Below are 17,236 nucleotides of genomic sequence, written 5' to 3'. Positions count from 1 at the left end.
TCAGAGGTACTTTCAATTTTTAGTCTGCCATGCAGAAAAAGGGTGGGGAGAAGGTACAAAGGGAGTAGCCACTGGTCCTTTTGCTACTTGGGCATGGAAAGTTGGGGTTTTCCTTTTGACTTAGATCTAGAAAGTCAGCATGAATCGGCCTTAGGTTCCCTGCCTCCAGACCCTGTTCTCCTGCCTCATAATGAGTTACCCGTGCTGATTAAATGTCTCTTTTATCCCTGCATGATGTTGTGCCTCTATAAGCCCAGCTACTCAGGAGGTTGAGGCAGTGTGATTGCTTGAGCCCAGGAGTTTGAGACCAGAATGGGCACCATAGCAAGACCCTGTCTCAAAATAGGTAGGTAGGTAGGTAGACAGACAGACAGACAGGAGATAGAGAGATAGTCAATCTCCTTGAGAGGTTCTTAGAAACAAAGTAGGTCACAGTTTTCAGATTATTTAGGAAGGGCTCTTCTTAGAAGCCGGAGTAATATTTGAGATGTTCATAAACTCTATGATTATATAATTCAGGGGGGCCCAAAGTAAGGAGATAGCAGGCATGATAGATATAGAAATTAATTGGGTATATACATAAGAATGGGAAAAAAATTAAAAAGATACAGAAATGATTAAAGGTGAACTGAGACACAGTGATAGCCATTGCTCTTTTTGAGTTGTCTTGTTTTGTTTTTGTTTTTGTTTTTGTTTTTGAGATAGTCTCACCCTGTCACCCAGGCTGGAGTGCAGTGGCACAATCTTGGCTCACTGCAACCTCCACCTCCTGGGTTCAGGCGATTCTCCTGCCTCAGCCTCCCGAGTAGCTGGGATTACAGGCACACACCACTATGCCCAGCCAATCTTTTGTATTTTTAGTAGAGACAGGGTTTCACCATATTGGCCAGGCTGGTGTCGAACTCCTGACCTCAAGTGATCTGCCCTCCTTGAGCCTCCCAGAATGCTGGTATTGTGAGCACATACCACCACACCTGGCTCATTTTTGCATTTTTAGTGGAGATGGGGTTTTGCTATGTTGGCCAGGCTGGTCTTGTACTACTGAACTCTGGTGATCCACCCGCCTCAGCCTCCCAAAGCGCTGGGATTACAGGCGTGAGCCACTGCACCCGGCCTCTTTTTTAGTATTTTAAAGATAGTGTTAAAAGACTCCATTATAACCTGACAATCTAACAGAAGGAAATTAATATTCACTAGATGCCTGCTAGCATACTTTATGCATGTTATTTTCACATACATGTTTACATGTACCCAATGAGAATTCTTATATTTTCAAAGGTTAAGTAATTTGCCCAAAGTTAGGCCGTAAGACTCAGAAGTTAAATCCAGATCATTTTTACTCTCTAGCTCACTTTTTTTCTCATCTGCCTTGCTGCCTTCCTAAAAGAAAAACTATATAACAGTTTTGATCTACACTGGAAATGTTATGGGTCACACTGGACCCTTTGTGATATTTTTGTATCACAGTAAACTCTTTCCAGCCTGGGCTCGCTCTAGGGAGGGGATAGCATGGTGCTTTTTGTAAGGACAAATGCCTAAAGCACTTGGCACTTTGACTTTGATTCCTTACAGAGTACAATATGGTTATTTTCCTAAACTGTTACGCAATACTAAAATAATCAGAGATGCCATTTTGCTGGAAGTTAACATTGTAGATGCTTAGATCATCTTCGGTGAAGACTCTACTATAGGTATTAAGTAGAACACAACTGTTAGTTATCTTCATAAGACTTGGAGGAGTCCAGACAAGCATCTGACTAAAATAGTTGAACAGCAGTGACAAAAAAATAACTTACGAGCTGCGTATGCAGCAAATTAATAGAAAGGCATTTAGGAAAAGAGTGTTTAAATCAAGCACTGGAAAACTGGGTAAGAATGTGAATAGATCACAATACCTAATCTTCTTAAATTAGTAAGATATTTCAAAATATAACTTATTCTGTGAGAAATCAGAATGGTATTCAAAGTGAGGTTCTAGCCTAAGCAACATAGGGAGGCCCTGTCTCTACAAAGAAAAAAAGAAATAGCTGGGTGTGGTGGTAACATGCCTGTGGTCCCAGCTACTCTGGAGGCTGAGGTGGGAGGATCACTGGGGCCTGGGTACAAGTACGTTCTTACTATATGAATCCACAGGCATTTGGAACAAATGCCACCCTTGATGTGTTTTCTTTCTTTTAATCATTTCAATGAATTAATAGTGAGATATCCATGATAGCTGTTGCCTCTATCTGCAAAACATTAATCTTTAAAGTAATTATCAGCTTCCTTGATCTTTGATATTTTCTTTACTCCTTGCCCCTGAGGTTATTTTATGTAAGCAGCAAAAGTTTCCCCCTGAAGAATAATTGCAAAGGCTGTTTTGCTGGTTAAGCACCACATAGCATTTTTTTTATTGCTGCAAATCTAAAAGGATTTGCTTGTACTCCTGGAAAATCTCTGAAAAGCATCCCATTAAAGTAGTTTGCATTCGGGTCATAGATTTACTGCCTTTAATTTCCTCTTTGATTTACTAGTAAGTGCGTTTGTATGAAGCTGTAATTTATTCCCACCTAAAGGTATAAAGCTTTGTCTTGCCTTTAGCAAAATTCCACCGCAATGAGTCATCACCTTCTGCAATATTAGTCATTTCTCTAACAACAGCAGTGCTTTGAATAAAAGGTCATTAATTTCATACATAAATTAAGTACCCAAAGCAGTGAACTTTGTTAAATAAAATGTTCAATGTGTATGAGTGCAGTGCAGATAAAATAGAAAATAAATACAAGTGACAGGTGAAATACTTCCTGAGTTAGTTTTTTTTCCTCAGTTGCTGATTCAGAGATTTTTATGAAAAAAAGTAAATATCACAGAACAGAAAGAACAATACAATAAACAGTCATGTATGTATTAATCACCTAGAACTAACATATGTCAATATTGACATGTTTGCTTCAGATCTCTACATTTCCTTTCCTTTCCCTTTCCCTTCCTCCCTTTCTTTGCCTTCTTTTCTTTCTTTCCTTTGTTTCCAGTCTCGTTCTGTCTCCCAGACTGGAGTGCGGTACATTAAATTAAATTATTTACTTGAGACAGTCTCACTCTGTCACCCAGGCAGTTCAGTGGTGCAATCTTGGCTTACTTACAACCTCTGCCTCCGGTGTTCAAGTGATTCTCATGCTTCAGCCTCTTGAGTAGCTGGGATTATAGTCGCACACCATCATGCCTGGCTAATTTTTGTATTTTTAGTAGAGACGGGGTCTCCCTATGTTGGCCAGGCTGGTCTCAAACTCCTGGCTTCAAGTGATCTGCCTGCCTCGACCTCTGTGAGCCACCGTGCCTGGTCTGCATTTCATTTTAAATGAAATAAAGCATTGCAAACAGAGCTGAAGATCCCCCACCCCACTTTCACATCTCTTTGAGGTAATCTGCTTATTGGCATCCATGACTATGTAATATTCTAGTTGATAGATCTTATCTTTAAGCCTGTGTTATACCTAAGAATTCATAGGAAGAAAACATGGTTAATAACTTTTAAGCAAACTGTATGAAAATATAAGGGTTCTATTTTATGTCTGTCCTAATGAAACATCATAAATATATTTTAGGTAACTAAAGAGTAATAACTATTATACAGCTCTTACTTTACAATTTGCTGTTAACTTTGATCACAAAGAAGGGTATAGTGGAATGAAGAGCAAAGAGTAAATGGTGAAAGGTTGGCCAAAGAAACTTATTCAGATGCTTATCTTATAAGAGTAAAAGGAAAAAGGGCTGTATATACTTTTTGTAGACTAGCAATTACTTGAATTTGAAATGGATAACCCCAAATTACATTCATAGGTTTGACATTAGAATGAAGATAAGCCCTCATTTTGAGCCAAGTTTAGGTTCAAGCTCACAATAAAATTTTTTTTTTTTCTGGAGACAGGCTCTGACTCTGTCATCCAGACTGGAGTGCACTGGTGCAATCTTGGCTCACTGCAGCCTTGACCTCCCATGCTCTAGCGATCCTCCACCTCAGCCCCCCAAGTAGCTGAGACTACAGGTGTGCACCACCACGCCTGGCTAATTTTTGTACTTTTTGAGGAGATGGGGTTTGGCTGTGTTGCCTAGGCTACTCTCGAATTCCTGGACTCAAGCGATCCGCCCACCTCGGCCTCTCAGAGTGCTAGGATTACACGCGTGATCTACCATGCCTAGCCATATCTCACAGTAAAATTATAGGAATGGGGCTTTCATTGCTGGAGGACCGTTGCTGGAAGACCTTTTGCCCCCGCCACCCCCATCCTCTCCCCCGTTTCCTTAACATTGCAGCTAGAATATTTCGCTGGCATCTCAAATGCAACATATCCAAAACTGAATTCTTTATTCTTCCCACCAATCTTTGTCAGTGAATGGTACAACTATCCACCTATTTGCCAAGTCCAACAATGTACACATCACCCTGAAAGTTCTCACTTACCCTCTCCCATATATAGTCAGTTACCTGTCTACTTCTCTCTGTTTCCGTATACTCACCTTGGTCCAAACCATCAAGGTCTCTTACCTGGACTCCTGCAGTAACCTGTCCATTTCATTCCTCATACTATAGCTTCTGCTTCTGCTGTTCCTTCTCTCTGGAAGGCTCTTCCACCTCTCCTTCACCTAGTGATTTCTTACTATTTCTTCAGACTTCACTGTAAACATTTATATAGAGAAGCCACTCCTGACCATCACCTTCCACCATCTTCCCAGCACTCAGGTCACCTTAGGTTCTCTTAGTACCTTGTACCTTTTTGTAGCACCTATCTCAGTTGTAATTAACCAATTACGTAGCTAGTAGTCAACTGTGTATCTCATGCTTAATGTAAGCACCATGAGAACAGGAGCAGTGTCTCTTATTCATTGCTATATCCCTAGCTTTGCACATAGTAGATGTTCAAATTGTTGAATAAATGAAGTGATCCTTACTTGCTTACAATAATTCTCTTCCCTGTCCTTGACTAGGTGTGACCTCCACTGCAAAACCATCTCTTAAGCAGGAGTAGTTACTGTCTTTTCTTATGATATCTCGAACAGAGTCCATAGCAACACTGATCACATTTTTTTGGTAACTGCTGGTTTCTGTGTCTGTCTGTCCTACTAGACTGTGAACTCCCTAAAGGAAAGGATTATTTTTATCTTTGTCTTTTGAGTTACTAAGATCTAATGCAAAACATGGGACAAAATAAGTGTTTATAGAAGGAGGGAGAGAAGAGGGGAGGGAGGGAGGGAGACATTCTGAGAAATGTGTTGTTAGGTGATTTTATTGTGCAAACATCATAGAGTGTATATACATACACAGACCTAGGTGATATAGCCTACTATACCTCTAAGCTATATGGTATAACGTATTGCTCCAGCCATCGTCCTATAGGCAGTCCGTTGTTGACCAGAGTATGGTTATACAGTATATGATTGTATTTGCATAATGAGGGAGAGGCCATGGAAGTCATAGAACTACAAAGTGTGGAAAAAGGAATTTTAAAATTCTAGCCAAACTGCCTGAAACGGTCTAGAGAAATATAAGAACATTTGCTGACTCAAACTGGGAAAGTTACACACTTGTCATTATAAGCCTGCTTTGGCTAAAGTAATCTGGTTACTAGTAGTAATCTGATCATCAGTGACACCTCTAATTTTTAGTTGTTTTATTGTGGGATGGTGAGGGGGTATTGTTAGTAGATAGCAAAGTTATGGGTTAATTAGAGATGTTTTAATACCGTGATAAACAAATCTTGATTTATATTTCAGGTTTTCTGAGATTTCTTGCAGTTCCTGACAGTTTAACAATTCTGATGAAAGTATCTTGTAGTTCCTGATATAAAACAATACTGTATATCTTTTAAAAATGGAAAAATAATAGCATTTTGCAGTTCATGTTTCCCGATTAGAAATATAGTTCTTACTTTTTTTGATTTGTTGGAAGAGCATTTAGGAAAAATTCTTACATCTGTTGTCTGTAGCATAGAAAGCCATTCTTCACTTTGAGTACAACTTTTGGCAAGCTTTTTCTGTAAATGTTTGAATGTGTGCTCAAGAAAGCTACAAAACCTTAAGAGAATATTTGGCAGCTGTTCAACAGCAGTTGAGCTATGATTTTGTGATTTAGGATGACAGGAATGCCTATCAATTAAATTAAATCTTTATGTTGACTTTGGTGGTCACTATGTTTCTGTATTGCCTACTTGATGGAAAAAGAATTACAAGCTGAAGTCCAGGCACTGTGGCTCATGCCGTAATCTCAACACTTTGGGAGGCTGAGGCGAGTGGATCACTTGAGACCAGAAGTTCAAGACCAGCCTGGCCAACATGGTGAAACCTCATCTCTACTAAAAATACAAAAAAAAAAAAAAAAAAATCTGGGTATGCACGCCTATAATTGCGCACACTTGTACCCCAGCTACTTGGGAGGCTGAGGCAGGAGAATCGCTTGAACTCAGAAGGTGGAGGTTGCAGTAAGCTGACATCACACCACTACATACCAGACTGGGCGACAGAGTGAGACTCTGTCTCCAAAAAAAAAAAAGAGAGAGAGAATTACAGACCAGATCAAGAGGTGCTTTACCCCCAGCTGTTGTTTTTGTTTGTTTTCTTGTTCATTCGTTTATTCATTCAACCAATTGTTATATGCCATGCACTGTGCTAAACAAGTTTGAGTTTAGCCTGGAGCAAGAATAATTCAAATCATCCCTTCTACAATCTTTATTGACTACAATAAATGTGTCAAATGAGGTTTTGGGGTTTTTCGGGTTTTTTGTTGTTCTCGTTTTTTTGAGACAGAGTCTCACTCTATCATCTAGGCTGGAGTGCAGTGGTGCAGTCTTGGCTCACTGCAACCTCTGCCTCCCGGATTCATGCAATTCTCGTGCCTCAGCCTTCCAGGTAGCTGGGGCTACAGGTGTGCCCCACCATGCCCACGCCCGGCTAATTGTTTTGTATTTTTAGTAGAGGCAGGGTTTCATCATGTTGCCCAGGCTGGTGGTCTTGAACTCCTGAGCTCAGGCAATCCACTCACCTCAGCCTCCTGAAGTACTGGGATTATGGGCGTGAGCCACTGCACCCAGCCAAATGAGTTTTTATTCATGCTATCAGCAGAGCAACTCATTAACTTGTTATGATGAAATCAGCCTTAATTTGAAGGTAGAATTATTAAAAGATTCTGCCATAGCCTTTCCTTATACAGTTATTCCTAAGACTAGGAATAAGTGGCTTTTACCCCCTATCAAATCCAGGTATTCATAGGTTTTACCTAAGTCTATATCTCATTCTGTCCAAATATACATAGTAATTTAATATGTAAAAGAGTTGAGTAAATCTGCCTTAGTCCTTTCCACATCTCATATTCAGTGATATGAAATATGAAGACATTTTCACTGGTGCACTAATGCTGAGCTTCACAATTTTTTCTTTTTACCGGTGTTATCAGTCACCACCTGTTAATGGCCCCAAATGGTATATTATTCCATGCAGTTCCCTTGAATGTTTAAAGTTATTGAAATGAAGTACTAGCCCTTGAGTAGCTGGCAATCCAGAGATCAAACAGAATTATACAAATACTAGTAATGTGTATGTTTACATAATGTACATATGTTTACAGTGATGCAAGACTTTAATTGCTTCTCTACAATAAATACTTTTTAGAGGAGTAACATTTTATGGCATGCAAAAGATGAAGAGAACACTATTTTTTATGGAAAGGTAAAGAAAGACCTCTGTAAGGTAGTATTTATGCAGAGACTTAAGGGAAGTAAGGAAGTATTTTGATTATCTATCGCTGCATGACAATCCATCCGCCTACCAATTAGTGGCTTAAAATAGGGCTTGGCAGTTTTTTTCATGAAGAACCAAATAGTAAGTAGTTGAGGTATTGTGGGCATACAGTTTCTGCCACAGTCACCCAGCTCTGCTGTTGTTGTGTGAAGGCATCCATAGACAGTGCATAAATGGATGGTTGTGACTGAGTCCCAGTGAAACTTTATTTACAAATCAGGTGGCAGATTATATTTGACCTAAGGGTTTTTCTTAGTCCATTCCTCCTGTTAAAATAAAATACTTCAGACTCAGTAACTTACAAGGAATAGGAATTTATTTCTCACAGCTCTAGAGGTTGAAAGTACAAGATCAAGGTGTCTGTAGGTTTAGGGTCTAATGATGGCCTAGTCTCTGCTTCTAAGATGGTACTTTGTTATCGTGTACTCCAGAGAGGACAAATGTTGTATCCTCACATGGCAGAAAGCACTAGGGTGCTGCTCCCTTCAACCTTTTATAAGAAGGGTGAATCCTTTCAAGAGGGCAGAGCCTGCATGACTTAATCACTTCCCAAAAGTCCCCACCTTTTAATACCGTCACCCTGAAGTGATGTTCCAGCGTATGAATTTTGGAGGCACACATACATTTAAACCCATAGCAGGGCTGTTGTTTGCTGACCCTTGATTTAAAGCAACAAAATCATTACTTAGCCTACATATCTGCAATGTAGGTAGCTTTTGGTTGGCTGCGCCTGTGTTCTACTCGGTGTTAGTTTGGAAGGTTTGAAGTCTGAGGACTGAAATCATCTGAAAGCTCACCCACTCACAGGCCTATCTCCTGGACCAGGCATATAGCTGGGGCTCCTTCTGTCTCTGTGTGGTCTTTCATTTGGTCTCACCAGTCAGGCAGCTTCAGGCTAGCTAAACTTTTTATATGTTGCCTCAGGGCTCCCAGAGTGTGTTACCAGGTTACCAGAGAGAGAGAGAGAGAGAGAGAGAGGAGATGGAAGCTGTATTGCCTTTTTTAGCCTCTGCTCAAAAGTCACTCTGTCACTTGTCACTGCGGTTGCATTTTACTTGATTAGGCCAAGGGTGGGCATACATGGCCCCCAGGCCAAGTCTGTCCAGCTGACTGCTTTTATAAATAAAATTGTGTTGGAACAAAGCCATACCTATGTGTTTAAAGGTTGGTGCAAAAGTAATCGTGGTTTTGGACAGAATTTTAAATCATAACTAGGCTCAAGCACATCCTTATTAATCAAAATAGGAACGATTACAATCAACACATTTTTGCCAATGAGAAATAAGTTTGTTTATTCCTGTAACATAAAAAATCCATGCTTTGGGATTTGATGAACTCTTGGAAAGCATTTTCTGCATCCTGCTGGTTGTGGAAGCATTTTCCCTGCAAAAAGTTGTCGAGATGCTTGAAGAAGTGGTAGTCAGTTGGCAAGAGGTCAGGTGAACACGGTGGATGAGGCATAACTGCGTAGCCCAATTTGTTGAACTTTTGAAGTATTTGTTGTGTGATGTGCGGTCAGGCATTGTTGTGGAAAAGAATTGGGCCCTTTCTGTTGACCAGTGCCTGCTGTAGGCTTTGCAGTTTTTGGTGCATCTCATCGATTTGCTGATCATACTTCTTGGATGTAACGATTTCGCCAGGATTCAGAAAGCTGTAGTGGATCAAACCAGCAGCAGGCCACCAAACAGTGACTGTGACCTTTTTTTGGTGCAAGTTTGGCTTTGGGAAGTACTTTAGAGCGTCTTCTTGGTTCAGCCACTAAGCTGGTCGTCGCCGGTTGTCTAATGAAATCCACTTTTTGTTGCACATGACAATTTGATTGAGAAATGGTTCGTTGTTGCTGTGTAGAATAAGAGAAGACAACGCTTGAAAATGATGCTTTTATTTTATTTTGTTTTGTTTTGTTTGAAATGGAGTCTCGCTCTGTTGCCCAGGCTGGAGTTCAGTGGCACAGTCTCGGCTCACTGCAACCTCCGCCTCCCAGGTTCAAGCAATTCTCCTTCCTCAGCCTCCTGAGTAGCTGGGTCTACAGGTGCATGCCACCACGCCCTGCTAATTTTTTGTATTTTAGTAGAGACAGGATTTCACCATGTTGCCCAGGCTGGTTTCAAACTGAGCTCAGGCAATCCGCCTGCTTCAGCCTTCCAAAGTGCTAGGATAACAGGCATGAGCCACCGCACCTCGCTGAAGATGACAATTTTTTAAAATTTCCACTCAGCTCATGAGGCACCCACTTACCGAGTTTTTCCACCTTTCCAATTTGCTTCACATGCCAAACGGCCATAGAATGGTCGATGTTGAGTTTTTCAGCCACTTTTCTTGTAGTTCTAAGAGGATCAGCTTTGATGATTGCTCTCAATTGATCATTGTCAACTTCTGATGGCCGGCGACTATGCTCCTCATCTCCAAGGCTGTCATCTCCTTTGCAAAACTTCTTGAACCACCACTGCACTGTGCGTTAGTCCCTGGGCCAAATGCATTGTTGATGTTGTGGTTGTCTCCACTGCTTTACGACCCATTTTGAACTTGAATAAGAAAATTGCTCGAGGCCGGGTGTGGTGGCTCACACCTGTAATCCCAGCACTTTGGGAGGCCAAGGCGGGCAGATCACTTGAGGTCAGGAGTTTGAGACCAGCCTGGCCAACATGGTGAAACCCTGTCTGTACTAAAAATACAAAATTAGCTGGGCATGGTGGTGCAGGCCTGTAGTCCCAGCTACTCAGGAGGCTGAGGCCCGAGAATCGCTTGAACCTGGGAGGCGGAGGTTGCAGTGAGCCGAGATTGCACCACTGCACTCCAGCCTGAGTGACAGAGTGAGACTCTATCTCAAAAAAAAAAAAAAAGAAAACTGCTCTAATTTGCTTTTTGTCTAACATTTTCCATCTAAAATCTAAAATAAACAGCAAGTACTAAGTCATTAGCAAAAAAACATAAAGCAAGAAATGCCCATTAAAATGATGGGCCAGGCTCAGTGGCTCAAGCCTGTAATCGCAGCACTTTGAGAGGACGAGGCAGGTGGATCACGAGGTCAGGAGTTCGAGACCAGCCTGGCCAACGTAGTGAAACCCATCTCTACTAAAAATACAAAAATTAGCCAGGTGCAGTGGCAGGCGCCTGTAATCCCAGCTACTTGGGAGGCTGAGGCAGGAGAATTGCTTGAACCTGCGAGGCGGAGGTTGCAGTGAACAGAGATCGTGCCACCGCACTCCAGCCTGGGTGACAGAGCAAGACTCTGTCTGGAAAAAAAAAAAGATGTATAATATAACCACATTTATTTAAAAATGTATTCCAGTATCAAATGGCAAATTCCAACAATGCAAAAACCACAATTACTTTTGCACTCACCTAATACAATGTGGAGTGGAACAGTTGTGACAAAGACTGTATGGTCTCCAGAGCCTAAAATACTTATCTGTCTCTTTATAGAAAAAGTTTCCCAGATCCTGGTATAGGCACTCTCAGCAGCCCACCCAGGTTCAAGGAGAGTGAGCTCCACTTCTTAATGGGGAAGTGTCAAGGTTTGGAAGAGTGTGTGAAAGTAGAAATATTATTGGAGCTATATCTGCCACAAGGAATGAGTCGTGGATACCGAGGGGAAGAAAGTTGCTGGGAAAGGGAAGAGCAGATTTTGGTGGGAGCACGTGGGGTGTGTTCGTAGAACAGTCACATGCCATTGTTGCTGGAGCAGAGTGGGTGAGTTAGTACAAGATGAGGGCAGAGAGGTTGCTGGGGGCTGAGTCATGCAGGGCTTCCTTGTAGGCATTTATAAGGACATCAGCTTTTAGTGAGATAAGAGTCCATTGGAGAATTTTGGGAAGAGTGACAAGATCTAACATACTTTTTAAGGATTGCTTTGGCTCTTATAAGGGAAATAGTTTATGGGGGACAAGGGCAGAAACAGGCTGTTACATCCAGACAAGAGAAGAGGGTGACTTAGATTAGAGTGGTAAGAGTAAAGATCGAAACAATTACTTTCTGACTTAGGAGGCTGAGGCGGGAGGATTGCTTTTACCCAGGAGTTTGAGGCTGCAGTAAACTGTGATTGTACCACTGCACTTCATCCTGAGTGATAGAGCAAGACCTCACCTCTAAAAAAGAAAAAAAAAAAAAAAAAAGCAACAGCAATTAGTTTCTGCATATATTTTTGAAGATAGAATTGATAATATTTGCTGATGGATTGGATAATGGGGTAAGTGAGAAAGAGAGGAAGAAGTTAAAGATGACTCCAAGGTTTTTGTCCTGGGCAAATTAGATGGATGGAATTACAGAAAAGACTGATATAAGGAGAAACCGATTTGGAGGAAGAAATCAGAACTTCAGTTTGGGACATGGTAAGTTTGATTTGCCTATTAGACATCTTGATGGGATTGTCAAGTAGTTACTCAGTTAAGAGGCAGGTTCATGAGATTGTAGATTTGGGAGTTGAAAGAGTATATTTAAAATCATGGAAGAAGTTGCCCCGGAAATGAACTTGGATAGAAAAGAAACCCAAAATGTGGTGGCACAATCATGACATGAGCTTCAAAGCCAAGAGTTTTTAAGGTAAAGGGAAGGACCACGATCTGAAATGGCTGTGAGCAGCAGTTTGGACACCCACCCGCCTTCATGCTTATTGACAATTATCCCACCATCAAGATTTTGTTTTTAAGCAGTGGGAACCCAGAAATCTTAACACTGAAAGAATTCCACTCTGCAAAATAAATGAAAGTGGAATGTGCATAGGGGAAGGAGGGACACTGGCCCTCTCAACTTCTTCCTCTAGCCTCTCGCTCCCTTCCAAGGCCCTGAGACATTCCTGCTGCCTCCTTGGAACCCCTTTGAAAACCACTCCCCTTAGTGTTCCAAGATGGATGTGCTAAGAGGCACATCTAATTCTGTCTCTCTCCTAAAATCCCTTCAGAGGTTTCCCATTGTCGTCCCCACAGTTCTAACATGGCCAACGAAGGCCCTTCATGGGCTAGCCCCTGATTATTTCTCTTGCTTTCTTTCACATCCTCCCACCTTGCATTCTGTGCCCCACCCACACTGACCTGTTTCAGTTCCTCAAACTCTTCTGGGCTTTTGCACATGTTGTCCTCTCTGACTAGAATCTTCTTTATCCACTAAGACCTATACTCGTCCTGAGGTTTCAGTCGGGCTTCATTTTTTCCTGGTAGCTCCTTCTTTTCTAATGTGTGCCTTCCTACTATTATATATTTTTCCCATAGCAACCCTTATTTACCCTATCATAGTGCTTCCCTTACTTTATAGCTTATGATTTTTAAAACTCATCTGTTATCCTTACTGGACTGGAAATACCATAGCATGGGCCATGTCTGTCCTTCCCACCATTGTATCATAGGGCCCCTCTCATAAAAGGCACTTAATAAATGTTTTTTGATGGTTTGAATGAAGGAATAAAGGAATTATATTTTCTTGGTAATGTAGGGATGTGGGAGACAGTCTAAATTTTGTACCATATCAGTTATTAAATATAGAAAAAACTAGAAAGTAATATGGCTAAATTATTTCTATGTAAAAAGCATATTGCAGTACAAAAATAGAAATATCTAAATATGAATAATGATTATTAGTTAGGATGGCTGAATTACAAGTTCTGTTTTCCTTAGTATATTTCAGCTTTTCTGTAATTTCACTTCTTTTATTTAAAATGTTTTAAAGAATCAATTCTAATTTTCTGTGCATTTTAAGTGTCTTAAATATAGCATCTTTAGCTCCTCTGGGTAATTTTGTTCTCAAGTTTACTCAATCCTGGGTGGTTCCCAAGAACTAGAGCATAATCTCTACTAGAAGTAATCTAAAATGCCTTGTTTCTGTGCTTCTGCTTTAGTAGATCAAAAAGCTTTCAATTTCCAAAGTTTCTTTTTCTTGGGTAAAATACCATACTATTCAAAATAGCAAAGATGATACTGTTGTTTTTATTATTCTTTAACTTTTTTCCACTTCCTAAATGAGCCTTTTCCTATTTCCCTGTATTAAATACTTAAGTACTATTTCTGTGAAGTGCTTTTTAATATTTGTGAAATGCTTTTGCATACTCTGTCTTCAAGTTGTTGATACAGCAGCTATTGTAGATAAAGGAACTGAGGCTCACAGAAGTTATATGGCTTGCTGAAGGCCACAGGCTTGGTTAGAGGTTTACTCTGGGACTAAATCAGTGATTGTCTTGTTCTTAGTAAAGCCCCTTGCGTGTAACATCACACAGTAAAAGTTTTTCGCTTGTATATATTCCTTTTAAGAATAATTTTATATGCATGTATTTGAGGAATTTATATTTCTAATTTAAGGCTATTGCCAATGTTAAATCTGGATAAAACCTGTCTTTTTGAATCCTGTTATGTTAAAAAACAACATTTGTTTCTGGCTTAAAGTTATTTGTGTACTGCATTCTGATGCTTTTTTTTCTTTCTTTCACAGTTGTGCATGCCCAAAGGGCTATCTTTCAGGACACAAACAGACAATAAAGACCCCCAGTTTCACTCATTTATAATTACCAGGGAAGATGGTTCTCGCACCTATGGTTTTGTTCTCACTTTTTATGAAGAAGTTACAAGTAAGCAAATCTGCACAGCAATGCAGACACTTTACCAGATGCACAACGCTGAGCATTACAGCAGTGTGTATGCTTCATCTTCCTGCAGTATGGACTCATTGGCAAGTAGTCTTGATGAAGGAGATACAACTTCCCTTTTGAAACTCCAGCGATACAACTCCTATGATATTAGCAGAGACACCCTGTATGTTTCAAAAAGTATATGCTTGATCACACCGTTACCATTCATGCAAGCCTGCAAGAAATTCCTTATCCAGCTCTACAAGGCCGTTACCTCACAACAGCCACCACCCTTGCCACTTGAAAGCTATATCCACAATATTCTTTATGAAGTACCCCTTCCACCTCCAGGGAGGTCACTGAAATTTTATGGTGTTTATGAACCTGTCATCTGCCAGAGGCCTGGGCCCAGTGAACTCCCCCTCTCTGATTACCCCCTTCGGGAGGCATTTGAGCTCCTGGGATTAGAGAACCTGGTGCAGGTGTTTACCTGTGTTCTTTTAGAGATGCAAATCCTTCTCTACTCACAAGGTAGGTTTTCCTTGGATTTTACATTTTCCGAAAACAAGTACTTTTGCTCCCAACTACTGTGTTTCCATGGGGTATATTATTAGAACCGAATAAATAATGATCACAATCTTTTCTGTTTTGTGTAAAGGGAGCAGGTATGGTGGGACCAAAGGCTGAGATGAGACTGTGCTGTTTCTCTTTGAGGTGGCAGTCAGTGACTGCAGAGAGAAATAGGAAGGAACACAAGTGTTAACTTGGCTGATTTGGGTATATTTATTTCTTAATGGAAATAGCCCTTTTTTCCTGATAATATATAATCGTCATTAAAAAAACATTTTTTCTTCATCATAATAAGAGTGAGAGAATTCTGTTACTACCAGAAATGTGTAGACTTCCCATTCTTTATGGATTAGTAAAGGTTCACATGAAAACTCAGCAAACATTGAAAAGGGATAAATGAAATTGTTGACTCTGCAGCTTCCTGAGGCAATCAACTTTGGATCTTTGTCTGTGGGAACATTTCATCTGAGTGAGAGAAAAGGTGAGCAGGCATGAGACAGATGACTTTCCCAGGTCTAACAGTTCTGCCAGAGTTGTGTATGTGTGTGCGTGGTTTTTTGTTTATGTTTTTTAATCTCAGAAGGAAGTTATCTTTGTGTTATCTTTCATTCAAAGTTCTTCCAACACATATTAAGAAAATAACAAACTATGGATTTTATTTTACCAGTACATTGGTGAAGACTAATGTTGAGCCTAGACTAGGATACTAGTTGTCATCTGAATATGAATGTGTAGAGAAAATAGAGATGCTATGTCTTAATGGATAGTGAATTGAAGGAAATTATAAAATAGTACCTGTACACTGATAGATTCTTCAAAAAAGGTTGCACAAATATTTGGATTCACTTTTTTTTTTTTTTTTTTTTTAGACAAGTTCTCACTCTGTCACCCAGGCTGGAGTGCAGTAGTGCAATCATGGGTCACTGCAAACCTTGACATCCCGTGCTCAAGCTGTCTTCCTACCTCACCCTCCTGAGTAGCTGGTACTATAGGAATGTGCCACCACATCAGCTAATTTTTTATTTTTTGTAGAGACGGACTCTCACTGTGTTGCCCCGGCTTGTCTCAAAATCCTGGGCTCAAATGATCCTCCCGCCTTGGCCTCCCAAAGTGCTGGAATTACAGGCATGAAGCATTGCACCCGGCTGGGATTAGCATTTTGCTAACTTGTATTTAAGCTGGCAGAATTGTAGTGCAATCCCGACTGGTGCCGTCAAGCTTATTTTACCACTTTCCTTTTTTTATTTTTCTATTTTAAATTATAAGTGGGGCTGAGCCAAGTAGACTATATTTGTACTTCCCCATCTTGTGTGTATGTTGACACTATTTGTGTGTTGACAGCCGTTCACAAGGTTGTATTTTCTTCAGTTTATCCAACATAATGTTCTTTGATAATGTGTTTCATGTCTCAATTTTTGTTGTCAGGAAGTTATTCTCTAATGACCAATCTAAATTCTTTCCTTTCTTCTTTCGCCCACTTTCTTTTTATATATATATATATTTAAAATATATTTTAATGAAACACTTTCTCATCATCTTTAAATAAAAAACAATTTCCATTTTTTAATCTGGAGCTCCTTGGGCATTAGGAGTTAATTGCTTTCTGCTCCACTGCACTAATTCCCCAGTGCTCTTGAGGCAGAGCTGAGACATGTCCTCCTCAGCTGGAAGTCCTTGTGGTGACTTCAGGGGCTTGATTCTTACTATTTCACCACTTTCAGTTTTGCGTTCACTGAAGCGATACGCTTGTGAACTTGAGGGGTATGTGTGTTTTCTAATCTGAGCATCTTTATTATATCTTTTTCCCGATATGGACACCTTTTTGTACTTTTTTATTCTGGTAACAATATGCAGTTTCTGAGGATTCTGTGGATCTCCATCATATTTTTCATGATCTACAAGTGAAGGCTGAAACCTTTATATGGAATTCTTGACCTGGTAAATTTGTGATGAATCCAATCTATGTAAATGAGAGATTTCACACCTTTCGTCCCAGTCTGTAGTTCATTTTACCTCTTGAGCTACTGACGGCAAAATCCCTGCCACAAGTGTAGTGACTGTTCTCTTTAGAGAGAGCGCCTGCTAAATACTCAGCATGAACCTTCCCACCAGCAGAAGCTGAAGACTCACTCCCTCCATCATTATTTATAGATCACCTTTTTGTATCTGAAAAATTTTACCTTAAGTAATTCTCTCTTCCTTTCTTCCTTTTATTTCCCTGAATGGAGTAGGGATTAGAGAATGGCTAGAAGGGGCAGAGGCTTAGAGCTTAATACCTTATGGTGTTTTAGCCCAATTAGAAAAAAAGAACTTTTTTTTTTTTTTTTTTTAAGACTCTCGCCC

General features: G+C 40.3%; 1 protein-coding gene across 5 annotated transcripts in view; it reads left to right on the top strand.

Annotated features, from left to right (window-relative positions):
- Positions 1-17,236, top strand: part of DENND5B (DENN domain containing 5B) — a 208,391-nt gene that overhangs the window by 97,964 nt on the left and 93,191 nt on the right. For 4 of the 5 annotated variants that reach the window (XM_030804466.1, XM_030804465.1, XM_030804469.1 and 1 more), the window contains one exon: positions 14,188-14,854. In XM_030804466.1, the coding sequence (XP_030660326.1) occupies positions 14,188-14,854 (667 nt within the window). Of the gene's footprint in view, positions 1-11,866; positions 12,102-14,187; positions 14,855-17,236 lie in introns of those variants that run through there. The other variant, XM_030804468.1, reaches the window with a different exon arrangement.

The sequence above is a fragment of the Nomascus leucogenys genome, chromosome 23, assembly GCF_006542625.1.
Source record: "Nomascus leucogenys isolate Asia chromosome 23, Asia_NLE_v1, whole genome shotgun sequence".
Lineage (NCBI taxonomy): Eukaryota > Metazoa > Chordata > Mammalia > Primates > Hylobatidae > Nomascus > Nomascus leucogenys.
Note: the sequence above shows the minus strand (reverse complement) of the source record. Positions and strands in the feature narration are given on the sequence as shown.